Source organism: Pyxicephalus adspersus, chromosome 6 (assembly GCF_032062135.1).
Source record: "Pyxicephalus adspersus chromosome 6, UCB_Pads_2.0, whole genome shotgun sequence".
Lineage (NCBI taxonomy): Eukaryota > Metazoa > Chordata > Amphibia > Anura > Pyxicephalidae > Pyxicephalus > Pyxicephalus adspersus.
The window spans coordinates 55192796-55215290 of record NC_092863.1 but is presented as its reverse complement, the minus strand read 5'-3'; the positions used below and the strand labels follow the sequence as shown (position 1 = coordinate 55215290).

General features: G+C 35.9%; 1 protein-coding gene across 2 annotated transcripts in view; it reads right to left on the bottom strand.

The window, feature by feature from the left end:
- Positions 1–22495, bottom strand: part of SH2B3 (SH2B adaptor protein 3) — a 71745-nt gene that overhangs the window by 32686 nt on the left and 16564 nt on the right. Inside the window, exons 1-3 of one of the 2 annotated variants that reach the window (XM_072415867.1) lie at positions 20138–20344; positions 17043–17084; positions 15170–15979 (exon numbers count right to left, since the gene is read on the bottom strand). In XM_072415867.1, coding sequence (XP_072271968.1) covers positions 15170–15955 — 786 coding nt within the window. In that variant the 5' untranslated portion in view covers positions 15956–15979; positions 17043–17084; positions 20138–20344. Of the gene's footprint in view, positions 1–15169; positions 15980–17042; positions 17085–20137; positions 20345–22495 lie in introns of those variants that run through there. The other variant, XM_072415865.1, reaches the window with a different exon arrangement.

Here is a 22495-nt window from a genome sequence, read left to right as displayed (position 1 = left end):
CTGTGCCGCATGGTGCTGATGTTCCCAAACCAGTGTTCAGTACATTCCCTGATATTCCCGTATCCGACATGGGAATAAACAGGGTTTGGAGTGTAATCCAGGAGTTAGCAGTGGAAGTGAATATGAAGGAAGTGTTTCATCAAACCAGCAGTTCTCCCAACAGGAGCTCAATGATTTAATACGTGACCTAAGTCTGTCCAAAACAACTCTGAACTTTTCGCATCCAGGCTAAAAGACAAGAACTGTCTGAAACCAGAAGTTAAAATAACGGTTTATAGGAGAGGTGACACTCCTACCATATTTCAGTGAAGATGGAGACTTTGTGTACTGTTGTAACATCCCTGGACTACTAGCCCATATGGGAGTATCAGAATACTGAGCAGAAAACAGGCGACTTTTCATAGACAGTTCCACTTGAAGTTTGAAATCTGTTTTACTGCATAATGGCAACTGCTATGCATCAATTCCAATTGGTCACTCAACAAAACAAAGAAAATGAAAATATCAAAATGGTCTTACAAATGCCTTGTTATCATGAACACCAATGGTCCATATGTGTTGATTTAAAAACAGTGAACTTCCTACTTGGACAACAAAGTGGATACACAAAGTACCCATGTTTCATCTGATTGTGGGGTAATAGAGCAAATCAGGATCGCTGGAAATAGGTGACATGGCCTCCAAAGAAAAACATGAAAAAAGGTGCAGCGAACATCATTAACGAGCCAATGGTTGACAAAGAAAAAATCATTCTCCCTCCACTACACATAAGGTTGTGATTAATGAAGCAATTTGTTAGAGCTCTGAACAAGGGCGGTGATTGCTTCAAATACATTTGTAGATTCTTCCCTGAATTGAGTACTGAAAAATTAAAAACAAGAATCTTTGATGGACCCCAAATTTGGAAAGTGATAAATGATTCAAATTTCACAAGTAACATGACTGATACTGAAGTTTCTGCCTGGCACAGCTATGTCATAGTTGTCAAGAACTTCTTGGGTAACCATAAAGCACAACATTATGAGGAACTGGTACAAATTTGCTCTTAAGTTTTAAAAATGTGGGTGCTACTACAAGCATAAGGGTACATAGCTATTTGCAAAAAAAAAAAACCTTGACTCTTTCAGTGAGGAACAAGGGGAGAGGTTCCATCAAGATATAAAGGTGATGGAAGAAAGGTATCAGGGCAGATGGGATAGACACATGATGGCAGACCCAATATATTTGGAGCCTTCAATGTGATTGTCCTGATCATCAGCATAAAAGAAAATCATTCAAACAGTTTTTCAATGACTTCTTTGTGATTAGTTCTGTAAATATATTGAATATAGAATATATTGACATTAGGTATTTAAAAAAATCATTTTGTATACGTAGGCATATCTAGTTTAATTTTGCTTAATTTTCATGTTTCATTAGTTTTCTACGAGGTTATTATTGAGGTCATTATTTCAAAAACTAGAGCCAATCTAGCAAAACCAATACCATATTTGGAACCTGTGCATCAAACATAACCTAAAAGGACTTTAATCTGTTTGGCAAGAAAATGTTTGTTGACCGGTGTTTTTAACCCACTGAGGGCTGGACTTAACAATCACACTGAAAATAAAAGTAAAAAAAAAAAAATTAAAATCACAGAACAATCGAACTTGCATGACGCTTATCACAATCATGTGCCTCAGTAGTGTGGCCCCCATGTGCCTGCATGCACTACCAACAATGTCTTGGCATACTACTGATGAGATGGCATTATGGTGGCTTAGGGTATTTCCTCTCAGACCTGGATAAAAGCAGCATTAAAATCCTGGACAGTTGGTGCTGCTACCTGGTGGAGTTGGATAGACCAATACATAATGACCTGGATGGTCTCTACAAATATGGTCTTGGAAACATGGAGGGCATCAATGCAATTAAACAATAGTGTTTAAGGATTTCCTCCCAATACCTATCAGTAATGGCAATCAATAGCAATCAGGGTATCATTTAGCCAGCCATTATACCACTATAGCCACTATACATGCAATACCCGAATTATGTGAATTATCTCTGGGATAAAGAATAAAAACATCTAATTTTACCTTTCTACAGAGATTTGGATGGTGACATTTACCAAGGGGCACTGTAGATAAAGCAAAGAGAACAGGCCAATTTCATCTGAACTTAGGTATGGTTTACTTTACTTCTCAGAAAAGAGAACTTTGCGTAGGCTTAAAATCCTCCCAGGTAGGAAAAGGGGGCATTCATAATCTTTTACACAACATAATCAAGTTGTCTTCTTAGAAGACAATCTGTACTTATACATTCCAGGAAGTGCCTTCAACAACTCTTAGAAGTTTAACTTCAGACATGCTTTAATAGTTTCTGTAGTAATAGCTGAAATTTTTGTAACCTGTAAGATAATACAATCCTACGGTCTATACTAAACAGAAGTAGCAGAATGTTTGCTTTTATCTCCCATATGTCAATGGCTAGGTAAACCATTGTTTTTCAGTTCTTTCTGAATAGGTTAATCCCTAGATGAAATTCTGGAAGAAAAGTATCCAATGCAGGAAAGACCCAAAAAAAACGTTTAAATTGGTTAAAGCTGTGTCTATGTGCATACATACTAAACTTGCATTTAAACAGTTTGGAGGTTTCCCTAAATACTACTAAATATTACTAAATAATACTACTATATTTTACTAAATACACCAACCCTGCAAACCCTCTAGGCCTACAAGGATGCTGAGCAGCCTGGAACACATCAATACCAGAGAGATGCCCCAATTTTAGTAAGTCTTCTCAGACACTTCCTAAATGGTGAAGCCCTACTAATGTGGTGCAGAAGAAGCCATGAACACATGATAAAGGATACCATTAATTTTATTTTTTACAGCGTCAATCTTCTATTAGTACAGAATGACTGAGCTGGTTTCAATGCCTCATATTCCAACTCATTAACTAGTAGGGATTAAACTTGTAGCATCTGCTATTTGCACATTATTTTTTGTCTGAATATGTTATTACAGAGCTGTGTGATGAGCCGACAATCACACAATTCTGGAATTAAGACAACCAATATCCAAAAACAATGATTTTCAGCCATTATCGTTGTACAAATTTAGGATCCTGGAATGCACATTGATTTTCTCAATCAAGGAATGGCACTCTCCTAAAATGTTAAATTAGCATGTAATATAAATAGATTAAGAAACCATGTGAAAATTAAAAAGCAAGCTGATGAAAAAAAAAACAAAAAAAAACACATGCAAGGCCAGACTTTACCAACCTTGGAATACTTTTAACAAACGGTATTCAAAAAAATAATTTATGTAAGACATTAGTCTCTAATCTCTAGGATTCCTCCAGAGAATGCTAGGGGTTCCTTGAGCTGCGATATACTGAGCCCCATCAGCAGTGTCTTCAAAGTTTTGGGCCAACATCACAGGGCAGAATCAGTTTCCTGCCACCAATGATCTTTTCAGGGGTCTTTAAGGGTGGCATCTTCTTATTGACCACCAATATAAGAAGGCACTTATCCACTGACCACTGATTTGGGGGTTATTGCTAACAGTTATATAATTTTAACTGGAATTATTTTTTTAGTGTTAAAATGATCCACCGTGAATGTCTAATATTCTAGGTATGCCATACTCTTTATTCTTCTGTCTATCACTTACTTTTATTCATTACATTACATACTTGTAGAAGTGGTTGCATGAGAAGGGATTCACCTAGGGTAAAAGTGTTGAAAAAGGCTGCATTAGAGGGCACTCTTATCTATAACTCTTTCATCACATTTTGGTTTTGGCATCACGATTTGGCTGTTGGTATGTATTTTGTTTGGACAGGTGATCAACAGGTTCATTAATCTAGGAAACTAGAATATATAGTAGAGAAATATTTAGAAAGAAAACCCGACCTGAATAACTCATATTAAAGGTCTTCCAAAGCTCTGTCATTCTAAGGATAGCATTTTTCAGTGGCTATGGGGAAACACATCATTATGCTTTTTATCCACAATACTATCCTGCTAATAAATAATTTACCAAATGTGGACAATTACATAAATAGCATTTACACAGATTTAGTTTAAAGAAACTTTAGACTTTAATAAGCAAATAAAAAGCATTTGAACAGTGCAGTTGTACAAAAGCATTAACTTGGTTTTCATGTTCTATACTGGGTAGAATGAAAGGGGCAGACTGGGTGGGAAATTGAGATCTTATCTGACTTTTTATGCTGGAACAGATCTGAGCAGGGCTTTGAAAATGTACTGGCTTTGTTTAGCAAACTACACATAGCATGCAGACTGTTTTTGCCTCTCAGGAAGGAAGTAGACTAGAGCTTTCCAAAAAAAGATAAACAGTTTAATTGTGAGTTTGTACTGGACTAGAACAACTGCAAAGGTTAGAAAGGCCAGTATGAGACAGGCATCATTGTGAACAGTTTTTAAAAAGGTTTTCACTTTTTTTCTTCATTTTATTGCAATCATATGGTTTAAAAAAATAACTAAAAATGATTAACAGAGTTTTGTTTTATTTAAAGAAAACCAATATTAAGAAAATATATCACCTGGCACTTGTTTGCTTTTTAAAAATTCTAAATCCCCCACTCCCCCTCTGTTATGCAAATCCAATGGTTGCAAAACCTTTAGCGTCACTGGTCTGGAATATATAAATAAATGCTGTCCACATGCACTGATTTGCTGTATGATGTTTCTGGTATAGTAGTTTCCTGTGTCTACTTATTGCATCTCAGACAGGTGGTGAAAAGAACATATCCCCAATGATACACTGACAGCCAAAAAAAACCCACCTTTCCCACTCTTAACATTTAATGTCATTTGAGGCAGTCCAAAAGCAAGAAGACCTTTTTTAATTATTTTCTATTGCTATCTCTTAGATTGTAAGCTCTTCGGGCAAGGTCCTCTCCTCTTCCTGTGTCACTGTCTGTATCTGTCTGTCATTTGAAACCTCCATTTAATGTACAGCACTGCATATTATGTTGAAATCCTGCTTAATAATAAAAATAATAATATTCATTTTTGTAAAACCCATCTTTTCACAAGGACACAGAGTGCTGATATTTGACCTTGTATAAATCTGCTGTTTTGTCCTAATTACTAATTTCAGAAAAGGTTTGGAAAGGCTGGTGCTGGTCATGGTTAGAATGATGGTACACAGACATCTTATTTAAGCTTGTCACAATATACTTAACCATCAAAAAAGCAGTAAAATAAGAAAGGGTTCTGCAGAAAAATGGTGGCCCTAGCACAAAGGCATTGTTTTGGGCACCACAAGTGCCTACAGGTCAAAGTGACTGAAATTTAAACTTGTGGCCAATTTGTATTGGATTTTGGTCCCTGAACAGAACACTGTTTTTGCAGGGTATTCAATTGGATTGTGGATGGCTGATCAATGACACACAATCCTGTCACTAATGTAGCTTTGTGTATCTCTATTTCATGCTTTAAGACCGTAAAAGTAACAATAATGTAGGTAAGGCAGCCTACTGAAGGGTTACAGGAAGAAAGACCCCCTACAACAAAATATTCACTGCTAGCAGCATTATGTTGTAGGATTTGCCAAAAAATCCTGGATAGCCATACCCATCTTTTACTACAATTATAATATGTTATTGGCCATATGCTACACTTGGAAGGACATTGCAAGGTACATAAAAAGCCCTTTATGTGGCACAACAGGGGTTTCACTTCTGTCTCCATTTAAATAACTGATACCTGTGTAAGGTATAGGGGAATTGGACATTTTAGCAGAAAGATTATCTCACAGTAGCTATAAAAGGTTTAAACCTCCCATGACTAATAACACATAGCAACTGATACACTAAATATATATTTTAAAGTATAGATTGAATTTTTTTTACCCAAATAAAATAATGACACGACTTGTGCCACAAAGGACAGCACAGTTTATTATAGAAAAGGTAGAAAAAAACAAAACAAAGGGAATGTAAAAAAAAAAAAACCTTGTGGTTGTGAAAGCTGTAGCCCCCCTGCGATCTGACAGCAAAAGCATATGTGAGCAGAAAAAAAAGAGAACCTGCTTGTTTATAGGTAAGTATCTTGTTTTCAAGTAAATCACTTAGCTTTAGCATTTTATGAACAGAAAAGAAAGATGTTTAATCAGTAAGTTAAAAATACCTTAACCAACCCTCTGTCGTCTAGTGTGGATGTGGTTTTGATTGGGTGCAAGAGAACGAGCCTGTTATTGCTGAAGTTTCCTGGGTTGAGGAAAGCAATTACAGAAGCAGCTCAATGTAAAAACTCTTAAGATTGCTGATGCATTTGTAAAGACCCTGATATAATCTTGCGCTCTCATAGGTCACAGGTATTCACAAAGAAGATGTTCTAGACTGCACAATGGAGAAGCTTTATACACAGACAGCAGCTCAGGCAGATTTCATTCACACAGTCAAAATGTTATCACAGTTGGTTTCCTGTACCAGTATCTTAATTGTAAAAAAAAACTCTTGTTCTGCTTCTGTCTTTGTACTGATCTGCTGCTGGATGCTCTGATTAGAACTTGTAGTTTACATGCTTTACCATCAGCAAAAAAACCCAAAAGTGCAAAACCCCGTGCAAATAATTTGCAGAAAAAATTGTTTTACACCTTCTCTACTGATACTCTATAAATGTATAGCTTCAATATATATATATATATAAATATATATATATATATATATATATATATATATATAAAAATATATATATACTGTACTCTTACTGTTCCCATTTTTTCAGACAGTTTGCCCTAGATAACTCAGATCCCTCAAATTTCCAATAACCATGTATGCTATTCAAAAGGACACATTTAAGCACAAAGTATGTAGTGAAAAAACATACCGCTGCAACACCCTTGTTACACAGACCACAAAAAAATTAATAAAACAGAAATGACGACTGGCTAACCCCACAAATACTTTTTACAATACTACATTTTCTTTATACTGGCTTTTCACAATACCACATGCAATAAATGATTTTAGGTTTTAGCATAGTGTTACATTTTTGGAAGTCAGGCTTAGTCTACACCAGGGGTGTCAAACTGGCTCGCAGGCCAAATCTGGCCCAGCACATCCTTTTTTTTTGGCCCCCAAAAGAATTCCTAATATGATTTGCAGCTGGCCCGCCGCCAATGCAGTCCGTAAACTGCTGTTCTATAGACATGAGAACAATGCCGCTACTACAATTCCCATCATCACTCGCGTCTCTAGACCTGCGGCCTTTCTGCCTTATAGACGCAAGTGATGCCGGGAATTGTATTAGCGGCATCACTTGTGTCTATTGAACAGCAGACTATCCGGAGTTTATACTGTCTGAATAATCAGGAATTATCAGGATTATTATTTTCAGGAATTATCATAGAGCTATTGCTATATTAATTGTTGTACTGTACCAGAGAATGCAATGTGAAACCAAATCAATGCAGCAATTCATTTGATTTCACATTGCTTTCTCTGGTACAGTACAACAAATAATCTCAATAAGCAGAACCAAGAATACATGAGAAGAGCATGCAGTAATATGCAGTAGATCAATCCACTGCATATTGCTGCACGCCCTTCTCATGTGTTCTTGTTTCTTCTTAATTGAGATTATTTGTTTTTTAAATAAATTTCAAGTTTGGCCCACGACTTAGGTCTAAGTTTTTAATTTCGGCCCTCTGTGTGATTGAGTTTGACCCCCCTGGTCTACACAAAAGTTTTCCCCAGAGTTTAACCTGAGGCTTTAAAAGCCCATGTTTGAAATTCCCATAGGTTCCACTTGGGTTAATCCACACCAGGACTTTTCCTTGAGGCACGTTTATGAGCGTTATCTATAACATTGCTTGCAATGTTTAAAAAATTAAAACGCGGGGTTACTGCTGGAAAACGCCCCAAAACCGCTTACATGGGGCTTTTTCCCACCGCTTTAAAGACCAGCAGTAAAACGCTAATAAAAGTGAAAAAAACATAGTAGGAACGTTTACATGTGTTTTTAAAAACGTCCGTGTAGACCCAGCCTTATAAAGAATAAAAGTTCCCAACCACAAGGTCACAGACCGTGTAGCGGGCCGTGGACTGTGCAGAACTGGGCGGCAGCTGTCCTTGTCTGCTGCAGTCTTTAGGGTGACAAGAAGAATCAATGTCCCATCTCCTGTCATTTAGTTCAGCCAGTCACGTAAGCACCCACACTCCATGGAGAAATGTTGATGCATGAAGCATGGTTTGTGGTGCTTACAACTGTTCCTTATTTGAAGGGATTGTTCCTCATCTGAAACCAAAACTTTCAGTCACTCTTTCCTGCTTGGTAGACCTTTTTGTCTTGACAAATTGTAATATAATTGTCTATCTTTATACCTCGCATGCCTCTCCTAATGATCAGTTAGGCCATGTATATATATCTTAGGAAATAGCTTACATCATTTTTGTTGTGTTTCCATACTTGTATTGTTGTGTGTTTATTTTTTTACATAGCAGTACATTTTTTTCACCTTATCAAGGATTTGTGATGAAGTGTGTTGTAATGTGTTTTACATTGTGCGTTGTGTTGCCTTTAGATGCATTTTTCAGAGCTGCGGAATTGGTACCTAAAATCTTCAGGTCCAGCTCTTCAGGTTTTGGCACCTTTCACTCCCATTATTGTCAATACTTTATACTTTCTATATTGATTGAAAGCATGCAACATGCAAGGCATTGATCTAATGTGATTGAATAATCGGTGTTTAATTTTCGCTGAACATCTATCTGGTGTTCACCAAAACACCTTACTGAAAACACCCATTGAGCTCCCTATACGCAATCACATTATCTGACAGGAGGCTGATCTGTTCCCCTCTCTTCCCTGAGAGAGGGAGAGGAACCGTTTTCCTCTGGTATGACCCACCCTATGAAAAAATATAGATTCAGTGGCCAGGAAAAAGGCGCACTACTTATTCACTCACCCACGCCAGTCATCGGGCTACCATTTAGAACCCTAACCTGGTAAAGTTGGGTATAAAATCAATTCCTAATGCCTATGGAATTTGGGAACATCTTCTCTAGTCCAAAAACCTAAAGTATACCCCTTGATATTTAATTATGAATTACATTTATTGGAATCTGGAGACTATTTGAAGCCTGAGTGACAAGGAAGCAAGAATTAAAATATCTGGATGTATGTGAATTCCTGCATCTTACAGGACAGAAATGAATCAGTGGATTTTCAAGAAAAGTTTTCTTTTAGCAGGTACCTTATGTATAAAAGTGTCACTGTGCTGATTTTCCTTGAAGTGGGGTCAAGCTTAACTTTTAAAGAAAAACACTGGAATGCCACAGGCAACAAAAGGCAAAGTTTAGCAAGGTTTTCAAAAGGCAAGTTTGCCAAATATTTCTTCAGTAGATCAAACTCATCTATTTATTCAGGGACGAACTACAGACAGTGAAATATATTAGGAATTAGAGCTGGGAACTACAGTAATAACCCAATTTAATCCCATCTTCATTCACAACACTCCTGCTAGTGCCCTTCTATGTATAGCATGCACCTACTAGGCTTTAAATGCTATAATACACATATAATAGGCTAATCAGCCAGTTTTGGTACATTTTTAATTTTAGATACAGTTTCAGTTTTAGAAAATATTCCATGTCAAGGGTTGTTCTCTATGCACCCTGATTTCTTCTATTTCCGATCCCAAAGACACAACAATAAATGAGAGGAATTTACTACAAAGGGAGTGGAAATTCCCTCTTTGTCAGGTGACATCCATACAAATTTCCCCATTGGAATATTCCCACTCTAATTCCATTCCAGTTAAAATGGAAAACAAGGGGGTTTTTCATTACATTTTCATTACATTACAAGTGGACATTAGCACAAACTGATAGGATAAGTGAGAAGGGACATGGACTGGCAATAACACAAACCCTATTGTATACAAAACAAAAAAGTATATTCTAGAATGAATCCAAATCACAAGAAATCAGTTTGTTTGTTTTTATAGAATCAATAGAAATGGGACTGTCACTTTCCTATGGCATCCTTGGGATTAAAACGGCTACACATGCTGCTGGTAAGTGACACAAGGTTTCTTGCAGCTCTTTGCTATAAACACTTTCTTTCTTTACAGCATGCCCACTGTGTGAGTATAAAATATGCACCCTTTTCCAGGTGGGTATAATAAACTATATGATACCTTCACCATACCATTGACTTTGTACAAGAAGAATGGAGATGTAATACATTTGGATTTGTTCAACTACAGGGTAATGTGCAAATACAAGATGTTCCATCGGGGAAGTAAAATTTGGTTATGCAGAAGTGGTCAGGGAATTTCTAAAGTCATAACATTATTTCTGAATTGTGCATATTTCTAAAGAAAATAGGAGAGGATGTTATGACTTCCTCTGTAATGTGTGATCTTTAAGGAACATGGGTACTTGTAGGTTTATTACTATTAAAGCTAAACCCCAACAAACAGTTAAATACACAATTAAATATATGTGAATTTCCTTACATGTAATAGGGGGTATATAATTCAGTTCAAGGCAGTTTTGTAATCCAGACAATCCGTTTCAAATTACATGACCAGATTAGACTTTTCTTTTCTCCACTGCTGTTAAATATAGGTTGGTCATCGGCCTGCCATTGACTGGACAATAAAGGAACATATACAAACTGCTCACTTTGCTTTCTACTCCTACTAGCAGCTTCTAAATTCAGAGTGCCAATACTATACAACATGAATGGCTCAAATTCCCCCATCACCTCATAGGAAGAGGATATTATAAAGACAGATTGCAGTGCTTGCAGCAGCACAAATGTAATATTTTAAGATAATAACTAATTAAATGCTGCTCTATACCTACATAAGGTTCAGCTTTAAAGAAAGACCAGTCACAAACCTGGGCAATCCAAATGGACCATACAATGATAAGATATATTATCCTACCCATTTCATTATTCATTAAAAACAAACATAGGCAACTGAAGTTTTACTAAAAAAAGCTCAGCTTTTCTTCTAAAGGTTAAGCCTGATACGCCTAATATTTGATGAATGGGTTAACTGATGGCACAAGAAGCAAAAGAAAACTCATTTAAAGTTCTAAATTAAATGTCAAAAATTGTATATAACCCCTCCTGCCAATATCTTTGTTTTTACCGACTTTGTATTTTTTATTACCAATTGTGGGCATTGGGCAACCTACATATGCCCAATTATAGGAAACCTGGCAAATAAAAAAAAGTTTTTTTCACGTGTAAATAAAAATATATTCATAATTAACCACTTAGTAATCTTTAGCTAACCATAACCAACACCCTCATTCCTTTCTCCCTTAGCTATCATTTTTGCTTGATTCCCTATTTCAGGTTTTCTAACCATTAATTTTCAAATTTGTTTTATTTTTATTTGTTTCTTTTCTTGATTTGTGTTAAATAAGTGCATTTTACACCTTTAATTATTTTGTAAATACCTTTGCAATGCTTTTTACCACAATGATATTGATGTTATTTTATAACAGAACAAATTATAGAAAAATATTTTAGTTTTTAATTTTTGCTACTATTTTTGTTTACAAGTTGCATGCAAAAAAAGACAACATCACCAAAAAGAGCCTTATTTGTCCCAAAACAAATAATGTATAAATTGTATTACCAGTTATTGCAAAATAAGCAGGGCTATGAGAAAAGTAAAATTTTCTCTGGTTCATGAGGAGGGTACAGAGACCAAAAAGATAACTTTTGTAGCTACAATCAACCTGGAATAACAGTATAATTCCTCTGCATGACATTTGTATACGTTGTCCACCATTAACAATCGTTACTGTACTCAAATGAAACACAGTTTAGCTTGTTTGTTTGGCATATTGTAGACAAACCAAGTACATTTTTATGCAATTTAGAAAAAGTTCATACACAAACACATATTTGCCCCAAACACAACTAATATGAAACATGTCCCTGTATTGTAAATGAAAATATACACATCTACATCTGGAAGATTTATTTCAACAGACACCAAAAAGAAAAGGAGTAAAAAATGAAGCGATTTTGGGGCTCCGCATTACTGGAAATCTTAGTAAATGCATACTTGTTTCATAAACTAAAGCAGCTGTATAGCAAAAATACACTAAGAAAACAAACTTGCAGAATAGCACAATATTGTGTCAGAGAACAACCATATTTTGTAGTCAGTTATATTTTTTTAAGCAAATAAGTTAGTTTTAATCAATATTTCATAATAACGATAGAACTGCAACAAACAAAGAATGGCATCGCAACATGCTATACTTGTGTGGGCATTATAATGCGTTGTGGTATCACATGGTACATGCATTTTATTGTTTATTAACAAAGCTTAAAAAAACAGTTTTTCAAGCAAATGAATATTAATCAAAGTGGCTACATAACTACCACACTCACTAACATTCACTTTGCTAAGTGAACAGCCCCTATTCCTTTATTAAAGAACCCTAACCTGCTGTAACTGCACTGTCCCATTATGTCTGTAAGATGAAAGTATCTCTTGGTGGAAGGCTGTCAGACAGCATTTTGTCCCACAATGTGGCCTCCGTCTCACTTGTCAGTCTGTAGCATTGGTAGCCTCCTATAGAGCCGTCTGACCCATGGTAGATTGTCCATAATAGGACACTATCTTACCGTAAAAGACACACCAAAATGCCCCTCTTAAACATTTCTCATTTGTTGTTGGTCTTTCTGATATATAACTACTTCTCCCTCTCACATTTTTCCAGACATCGGCATGTATGGTGTATATCTCTGCAAACACAAGCGCCACAGAGGTTTATCAATGCAAGGAACCCAGCATGACATTATCTTGCCAAGCTCGTCCCAGTTTTGGCACAAATGTAACTTACACAGTAAATAGTTTATATGTCTAAACTTTCAAATGACTCAATCTTATGTGAACACTGAATCCCTGCGATTCAAAGTCTGGCCTACTCATCTGTTTTCAGAGATGAACCATCTCTGCCCTCAACCCAAACCCTCTCCAAGCTTTCACAGATGACGCAGGACAGACGTTGGCTCTTTCACAGTGAAATATATATTCTTCCATCATTCACTCCTTACACAGAACTTAACCAGAGTTACTCTAAACCTACAAAACTCAGGACATAATGATTCCTAAGGAAACCACCTGCCCTAACTGTCAAGCCTTCTTGTTTGCCAAAATAAATAAAATTACTTGCTTGTCAGTATCATGCAAAAGTAACAGGCCTATGCAAAACTAGGGCAAACCATCATAAAGTTACTCAGGCACAGAATTTCCATACAAACCGCTGTGTTTGTTAAGTGTGTTTTCATAACTTGTGCAAGCAGTTATTAAAAACAAAACAAAAAAAAACTATATTGCCAGCAAACCTATTTAACGACCTGGCCAACACAGATAAAATATTGACGTGAGAAAACACAGAATATTTTTATACCTGGAAAAAACTTAGCAAACAGCTATCGTATCAAAGAGTTTGAAAGGAAGTATCTGTGGTGCTCTTAGTAAATTCATAGGTTGATTTAGGAAAAAAGAAAGAAGCTGCTACACAGGCAAGTCTCATTGTACAGCCCAAATGAACCCTTGATATTTATTACAGTAATGCAGCCAGTGATTTGCTGCTAATTGCTGCGTCTTATCATTCTGCAGCCCCCTCTGTGCTATGGATATATCTAAAGTTTATGGGTCATCTAATGCAGAGCAAATGGGAAACAGAAGTGAGCTTCATTTACAGACCATTTACAAACCACATTCCCCTCACCTTCTTAACTGAATGGCTTTATGAGTAATACTCTTAACATGTGTCTGTCTGAACAGGTGGTGGCCAAAAGTACATAAAAAAGTCAGATCACACAGGGTTCTGGTTTCTGCATTTTTCATCTATATTGATAAATATATTAAGATTGATTTGTCACTACTGGATCACCAACATACAGACTAATCTGAATAAGAAACATGTATCTGAAAAGTAATCATTAAAGGTTTGCATCATTGAAAAACAAAAACCCAACTGTCCAGACACAAATATCAACCAGCCACTTGACATATAAAGACAGTAATAGTATACAGTTCAAAGACTACATATCTCATTCTCCAGCTAAATTACCTAAACAATTAGACAAGAATCAATTTGCTCAATCAGGAAAAAGCCACATTGTCTGGGAATGGACCCTAATTTACTCAACAAGTTGTACTCACCATTCCAGGCCTCCTCAGTATCTGAATGGGATATTTTTAAAAACTGTAAATATTCTAATATGAATTAACTTAACTTAGTTTACGTCCCCCACAGACTGCTCCCTGAAGCAAGTGTTTACAGCACCTATTTCTGAGCAGAAATGTTGTCTATGATGCAGAGGATCCCTTGGTATAAAGTGATAGTGTTTGGACTATAGGGAGGGTTGGTGTTAAGTGATCACACCTAATAGCTATCATCACTAATCTCATAAAGTTAGTACAATTACCATTTCTCTTTTCAAAATTTCTACCTTATTATCACCAAAAAATCATGAACAATAATAGGTATAAAGCTATAGTTTTACATTTGTTCTAAAAAAGAGGTAAATGTTTTTGATGAAAAATAAAACTGTATATACAGCATGTATCTATCAAAGTAAATCTGCAAGTAGTGTGTGCTTTTGATGCACACTTCTAATTAGACTTGCAAACTATATTTGGGGTTTTGTCCCAGTTCTCTACCCACTGCCATTTGATAGGGCTTTTCTCACTTGAGATGTTTGGACCCAGCCACTCTGTGGGTGGGGGGACCAAAGGAAAAGAGGATTCATGTTATGTGTGCCTATTGTGGACATGAACATTTATTACTAGGCATCCTGAGGAAGTGGTCCACCCACAAAGTGCATTGAAGACTTAAGCAGTATGGTCCAAGTTACCATCTGGTTACAATGTGTTACATTATCATATTATAACCATTTTTACGAGATTGATATGAGTAAGGTGACACTTTGATGACTCCAACCATTCAATCATGTGCAAATGAAAACCCATTCATTTTGTGCATTTATTTGCACGTGAATATTCTTTGCAATGTGAATTTTTCCCATATTATTTAAACCATGAAAAATAGCACTTCAACAGTCTATATTTTTTTTAAGTAAATCAAGCCCACAGTTTCAAAATGTCTCCAATGCATATATTAAAGCAAGATCAAGAAAAAAGTATAGATCACCTACCTTGGGTGGATCAAACACCTCCATAAGATATTCTTCATTGTCTGAAGGGCTTGCTTTCCGTAAAACTAATCTGCACCTCTGCCAAAGTGTTCCACTGTCCATACTCGCTTCATCTACCATGCTGTAGTACAAAGTTCCTTCCTTCCGGATTTCAACCACTGGCTCTCTGAAAGTCCATGGTAAAATCCTCTTATGTAAGCCATGCCAAGGAGGTGAGTCGGTTGTATCTGTGTCCATTTCCCTGTTTTCTGGAGGATTTGATTCGGCAGATCTCCTACGGAATATATTTCGAAGGCTTCTACGAATCTGATTAAAGGAAAATCTAATAAATGGCCTTGGAGCAGGAGGAGTGAGGTTGTTTCCAAGCTCTTCTGTACTCCAAGTTTTTGGCACATTGTGGACAGCAGTGTCAGTAGCTGTCTGTTCTGTGTTTTCCTGGTGAGGTACCAAGTCCACCTCTACTTTTGCTGCAACCGTACTAGGAGGCTCCTCTGATGTCCTGCTACCTGTCTCTCGGTAATCCTTTACTCTACTAAAAGGAAAAATCCTGTATTGGTCCATACCCCAGCCTTCCCTCACCTCGTTTCTGAAATACTGTTGGAAGAGATCCGTGAACTGCAAGGAAAAGTTCTCTGCGGCAAGGATGTCATGGTGTGGGTTCTGATTTGCGAACAACCAATACTGCTTTGCCAACTCCCTTGCTGTGGAGATGGCGTGAAGCTCACAGAACTCATTCCAGCCCTGAGGGATGGAGGAACTTTCAGGTTGAATAGTGTCCCCATTCATTGCAGTGACTGAAGCAGTGGTGTGCTGCGAAAGCAGAAAAAGGAAATACTAAATGAGGGGCTTTCCATTTCACTGTCATGCTTGCTAAGAGGAAGCTATTTTATAATGAACTCTTCTGTGGGTCACACCAGTTGCTAGTCATAATATCGAGCAAGATTACACCACTAATTCACATTCATTTGTGCATACCAGAACAACTTCATAGGTATAATAAACACAAAGTGACAACTCCCTGGGCAAAGTATTAATTATACGTGTTTTGCAAATAAAAACATATCTGATTCCTGTTTTGTATTCATAAAAGAGAGAAAAAAAAACTCTGGCTACTAAGAATTAATAAAAACAGATAGGCAGGAGTTTATATCTCCAGAGTTCATTCCTGAAGACTTAAAGCTGACCTACTGATTGTCTTACTTCTCTGCCCACACAACCTTTGCCTTTTTGAATATGCTTGATGCATTTCAATAGAACTTGTTCCAGAGCTATCTATGCCCAGGCATGGTAAGCAGAGAATAAAGGATATTGGCCAGAGCCATACAATGTTGGTCAGCAATGTCAGGCTGAAAATTAAATCTTTATTGTGCCAGCCTGTTAACCGACTTATTAATTAGTATTAAAAGGCATTTTTTTACTTTGCTATAAAATAATAAAGAAAGAACTTAAACACTGTTTATATGTAGACTTACAACAACAAAACACACACACAGAACATAAATATTATTATTATAGCCCTCACTGCACATGAATCTCCCTGGTGCATGTGTTTTATAGTACATTTATTTAATTATCTGCAGTAAATATTTGGTGAATGCCACGTTCATTGCTTTATGAATATATTTCTTAATGTTTATGAGATCCCCATGTTTCAAAAGTCATAGACAAGTGGAAAATATAACATGAACTTTAATAGCTACTCCCTTTCCTATTATATCATAGTTTGCAGTGGTCAGGGTGGGCACATTAGTGTCTCCCTCTGATAGTGAACCAACACCAGAATTGTAGGCACAATAGTTACACATTATGGTATAGATATAACAGATCTGTTTACTCTAAAAATACATAATTTATTACATTTTAATGTACATACATGCTATTGCTCCACTGTGCAATGTTACCACAGTTGTCCAACCTGCAAAATACAATACAGAAAAAAAGCATCAATATGCAACTTTAAAAAAATACAGGTAAATAATAAATGAACTACAGATTAGGAAATATTATATTCTAATATTTATAAGCATTACAGAGTTTTTTACTACTGTATTTCTAAGAGATGTCTGTAATCAAAAGATGAATGCTTTAACTAGCTATGCATGGAGTGGGTGTATATCTGGGCCTTTTGCCAAATTAAAAAAAAGTCCATGACCTTTTGGGTACTAATATTAGATAGGCGTTAGGGAGTCTTGCTCTTTTATTCAGAGATCCCTTTGGATCCCATCTTGTTTCGCAAATATAAAAAAAAAAAATTTCTACAGGAAAATTAAACTGGTTTTGCTGCCAGGATTTTTACAATGACAACGCATTTATTGTACGCTCAACAGTAAGCCCCATCAATCAACAAAATGCACAATTCTTTTCTTAGCATAAATGCTAACAAAGGTCTAGTTTCACAGTTTTGCAAGTGTACATTTAAACTTAAATATTCATATAAAAGGTAAGAGGAATCAAAAGGACACTTGTACACAAAATCTAGCATTTATAAAAATACATCAATAATGGCAGCCCCATATTTTTACTGTAAGGTTTGTCTGAACACAGCCAAACATGCCTAATCCTGTTACTCTGCACTAAAAAATGTCATGGTACAGTGAATTCTTCTTGTGTTACGTTTTACATAAAAATTAGTGTAATCCACTTGGACTCCTTTCTGCTCCACTGCTGATTTGGAGTTTTGGGTGTCAAGATCATATTTCAAAGCAAATCATTCAACGGATCCATGTGATCAAATTTTACTTTTCCAAAATACATTCACCATTCACATTCAACCACCTATTTGTCCAAACAACAAACTTTTGCAAACATTGAATGACCCATGGATTTTCTCAAGTTGCCACAATAATATATTTATAACAAATCCATTGACTTCCATCCCAAATAGTTTGCCGATTTAAAGAACACATTTTCTCTTTTATGTAAGATTGTGGACTGATGATACTTGATTGTCTGTGTTGGTCCCACATAGAGTAATAATGTATGTATAGTCAAAACTTTTTTTTTTGTAGAGCATGATTAAAATCCCCGATAGTTTATTTTTAGTTGGCTGTGTAGTGTTGGGGAAATTTGCCTTCACTTCCTGACCCAAAGGTACAACTGGAAATCTTTCAAGGGTGCTCCTAAGAGAGTTGTCCCCAGACCAGGTGTTTCCTTTTGTTCAGGGATGGGAATTGTACATACAATAGGAGAGGAGTTTAATCTTTCCACTTAGCAGTATTATATGTTATTTCTGGTATTCATTAGAAACTGTTGCATTCTAAATGTTCTTTAGATATACAAGTGATACAAAAGAATAGGTCACATGAGAGGTCCAGAGTAGTTAATTTTGTATTCATGGCTATAAAAAGGAAATATTGCTCAAAATAAATAATGCAACTTGGTAACATTGACAAATTCTGCATGTATGTGAATTTATTGATCTATCTTAAAACAACTGTACACAACTGAAAAGTATTAGAATGCATCCTTATCTGGAATTAAAAAAGCTTATCAGTGTCTTCATTTGAAACTATTTTTTCCTAGAAATACTATTTTAAATAAAATCTAGGCTAAAAACTATAATTATAAACATCTCTGCCCTCATAAAAAGTCACTGGTAATCTGATAAGAAGCATATGAGAAGAAACTGCAGGTGAATCAAGGCAAGTAAATGACTGAATTCACTGAAATGTTAAAATGTGCCATGCAATCTTTGTACTGTGTTATTGTCATTACATTTATTAAGATAGTCTACTTTGTAAAATTGAAAACCTCACTAATATCTGTTCAAACCACACTCTGAGATTGCATGTGGTAGAAGCAAGGAACATTTAAAAATGAACATCACAAATGAATGATATGTGAAGCGTAAAATCACTTTTCTCATCTTCATTGATGCTAGTGATAATGAAACACGCACACACACGTGTACACATATTTGATGGTTTTTCTTATGAACTTACTAAATGTACAAATAATACTAGAGCTGAAAACTATTTCTAAAATGATTTATTAGGATTTTTACAATATACATTGCTCTTGTGGATGTTAATACTTCTCATCCCAAGTAGAAGGAGTTTGAAGGCCACCTTGGTATCCCGTAATATCCTGGCTTATAAATCCAAACCTGATATTGTACTGAGTGGTCTGAACAATGCAGGATTGTAATAGCCAGCGGGATGAATGAGGTGATACAATGCATGATTAACAAAAAAAAAGAAAAAGTGAAAAAGGTATTGGGTGTAAGCATCTCTGGCCAATTGTCAAATATGCCAAATTTCTGAATACTTCAGTGGAAGCATTTGCTGAATACTTCATTTGAAAATTCAAGAAACCCGGGTTCCTTTCAAGCCCAGTAAATTCATACCAGTTCCCCAAAAACTATACTGCAATATTGGAACAATTTTCCAAGTCAGCAAAGTATACCACGAGTTTTCCAAAAACCTCAAGCAAAATGTTTTCAATGTAACCGAGACATTTTAAAACTTTTCAGTTGTGTACAACAAATGTTTTAATGTGGATCATAAAAAAAAAACATTATAAAGTTGCATTAATATTTTTAGTAAAACTACCATTTACTAGCCATAAATACAAAAATGATTAAATGATTACTCCTGACCTCTCTTGGGACCTAATCCTCATATGTAATGAAGGAATAAGGATTTCCCAATGCACTTATACAATTACAAACTATGTACGTGTTTTGAAGCAAAAAATGCACTGAAAATGTAATAAAATAGATCTCTTGTATCAATTGTATAGCTAAAGAACATTTGGAACACAACAGTTTCTAACAATACCAGAAATAACAAATAAATATAAGTAACATTTAAATAACAAAAAGACTGAAGCCTGTAGGTTTTCCTGCTGGGAATGGTTTCAGGACTATACAAATTGCTAATAAGTGGCTATTTACAGCTACCAGGCTAGATTTAATTGGCACATGAACAAACAAGCAGGAAATAAATCTAAGTTTAAAAAGATATGTACAATTTTTCATCCTTTTGGCAAATCAAACTGTTGCTCTAAGGGTCTTCATAATTCCTTCTGCTGGCAGCAAATGCTCCACACACAGAAAATGCCATGCTGATTTCTGCTATTTTCCCTAATGTGGTCCAATTTTAGGCCAAAATGATCACAACAGACGCACACAATGCTGCTCAGTTCTATGAAGTAGGGAGGAGGAAGATGAATGAGTGGAAATCTGCTGCATCCTCCTTTATATGGAAGTACAGCAATTAACTGGTCAATTCATTGATCCACCAGGTAGGATCAGGGAGAGGCGTTGGGGAAAGCTGAACACATGCTAGCTTTTTGCCTGAGGTGATCACAATTGTTTGTTTCAGGCAACAATCATCTAGCATAATCCTACTGACCTGTGAAAAACGAATTATTTGCAGTCAGTTTTCAATAACATGTTATTTCTAGAAGAGTTCAGTTGGAGTTCAAAGTAACTATGTTGTAAAGGATATTGCCTGTTAAAGTGCAAATGGTTGGAAACCATGTAAAATTGTACAATAAAATGGTGTAAGTATCAGCAGATTCACCTATTTTAAAGATAGTAAAATATACCCAGCCAAGCTGACACCGGGTCTCATTACATCAATATTGCATCAACCAGGCAGAACGTTTTAGCGTGGGCGTTAGTTGCTTGATAACAGTCGATGTATCTTCCATACAAACATTGCAAACACACTGAATAGGGTTTTAAAAACACAATATTCTGCAATGTGTCAAACTCTTCCTTATACAATATTAAATACAAAGACAATAGGTATTCCAGACAATTTACAAAGGAGTAACATGTAAAAGTTTGAGAAAAAGAACTGTTCATAGTTCAGTTTTATGAAATATACACCAGTAGACTTTTTTTGTCCCAAGACTTCCAGGCAGCTTTCAACATTAGAATTTGTTAAACATTATCTAATTAATGGTTGCATGAGTTTTTCTTCCTATGCATTGGCTATTTTTTTAACCTGGACTATTAAATAATCAGCACATGGTATACTCATAGCAAGATATACACTGTTCTAACCTTCACTAGAACAGAGAATGTAATTAAATAACATAACTGGATCATGCCACCACAAGCTAACAGTACTTTTTTAATACATTACCTGAGAAAATAGGTGCCACGTTTATTTGCTGTCCTGTAATATACTGATATGGGAGTAGCAGGTCATATTACGGAAACCAATCAATTCTATTCCTCAAAGTACCAAGACGTGCTTAAATTCCTCTTTGAGAAAGCAACTATGACATCGCTTTATGAGTTGTACAAATTTCACCAGAAAGACATAAAGATCCTGCATCATCCACAGCTGACAGTGCTTTATCATTTGTACAAATTTCTCCAGAAAATGCAGATATAAAAAAAGAAATGAAAGCAACCACTATTTCATCATGTTAGTCAGTGCTTCCTCAAGGTAGACTCTCCCGTCAGCATTAAGAGTTCAAGATCTTTATGTCATCTTTGTTTAATCTCGCTATACCTGCTCCTTGCTACTACTTTAGCATACTACCAATCCTGAATGGTTAGAGGAGTTTATCTACTAAGCTCATTGAAACACTAATACAACTCTAACACACTTTTGCAGTTAAAGAGTTAAAAAAGAAATTAATTATAAAAATGAAATGAAATAATCAAATTTTTCTTTCTGCAATAAAACATTTTTACCTGCCTGACTGCTGACTGTCAAAATTGCTGATCTGGGCATGCATATTTTAAAAATGTCAACCAGGCAGGTGCTCTTTTTTTGCAGAAGGGACATGATCTGCAATAAAGATTTTTTCTGCTTTAAGGTTCTTCAAAGACATACCTGATAGTTTTGGATGATGAGTAAAAGTAAAATAGGATTTTTTTGTGATGGGGACAATTGATTGACAACTAAGAGAAGTTCATATATCCTATGTTCTCTGTTTACATCCCCCCCATCTAAAAAAGGGTTTATCTAGAAACAATAGGGATGAGCTAGAGAAGTCCAATATTACTAACCAACCCCCCTCTTCTACCACAAAATCCTTTAGCTGGCTGCTCTGAAGTGACTACACACATGGTAAACCTTAAAACATTACCTGTGAACATCTGAGAGACATGCAACCTGTGAATATAGTAAGGAGAAGACACTAAATATGTACCATACAAAACATTTCTAACCAAAACTGAAGAAAACTATCATAAGGTTTGAATTTCTTTTAAAAATGCAGGTCTCCTCAGTTATGTGGTCGGAGTACTGACATTAAAAAATGGCCATAAGGGTCAAAGGGGGTTCATTTACAGAATATAGGATGTCTTCTTAGAAAAAAAATGAATCATCTATCAGCTTTGCTTATTTTACCACTCCAATG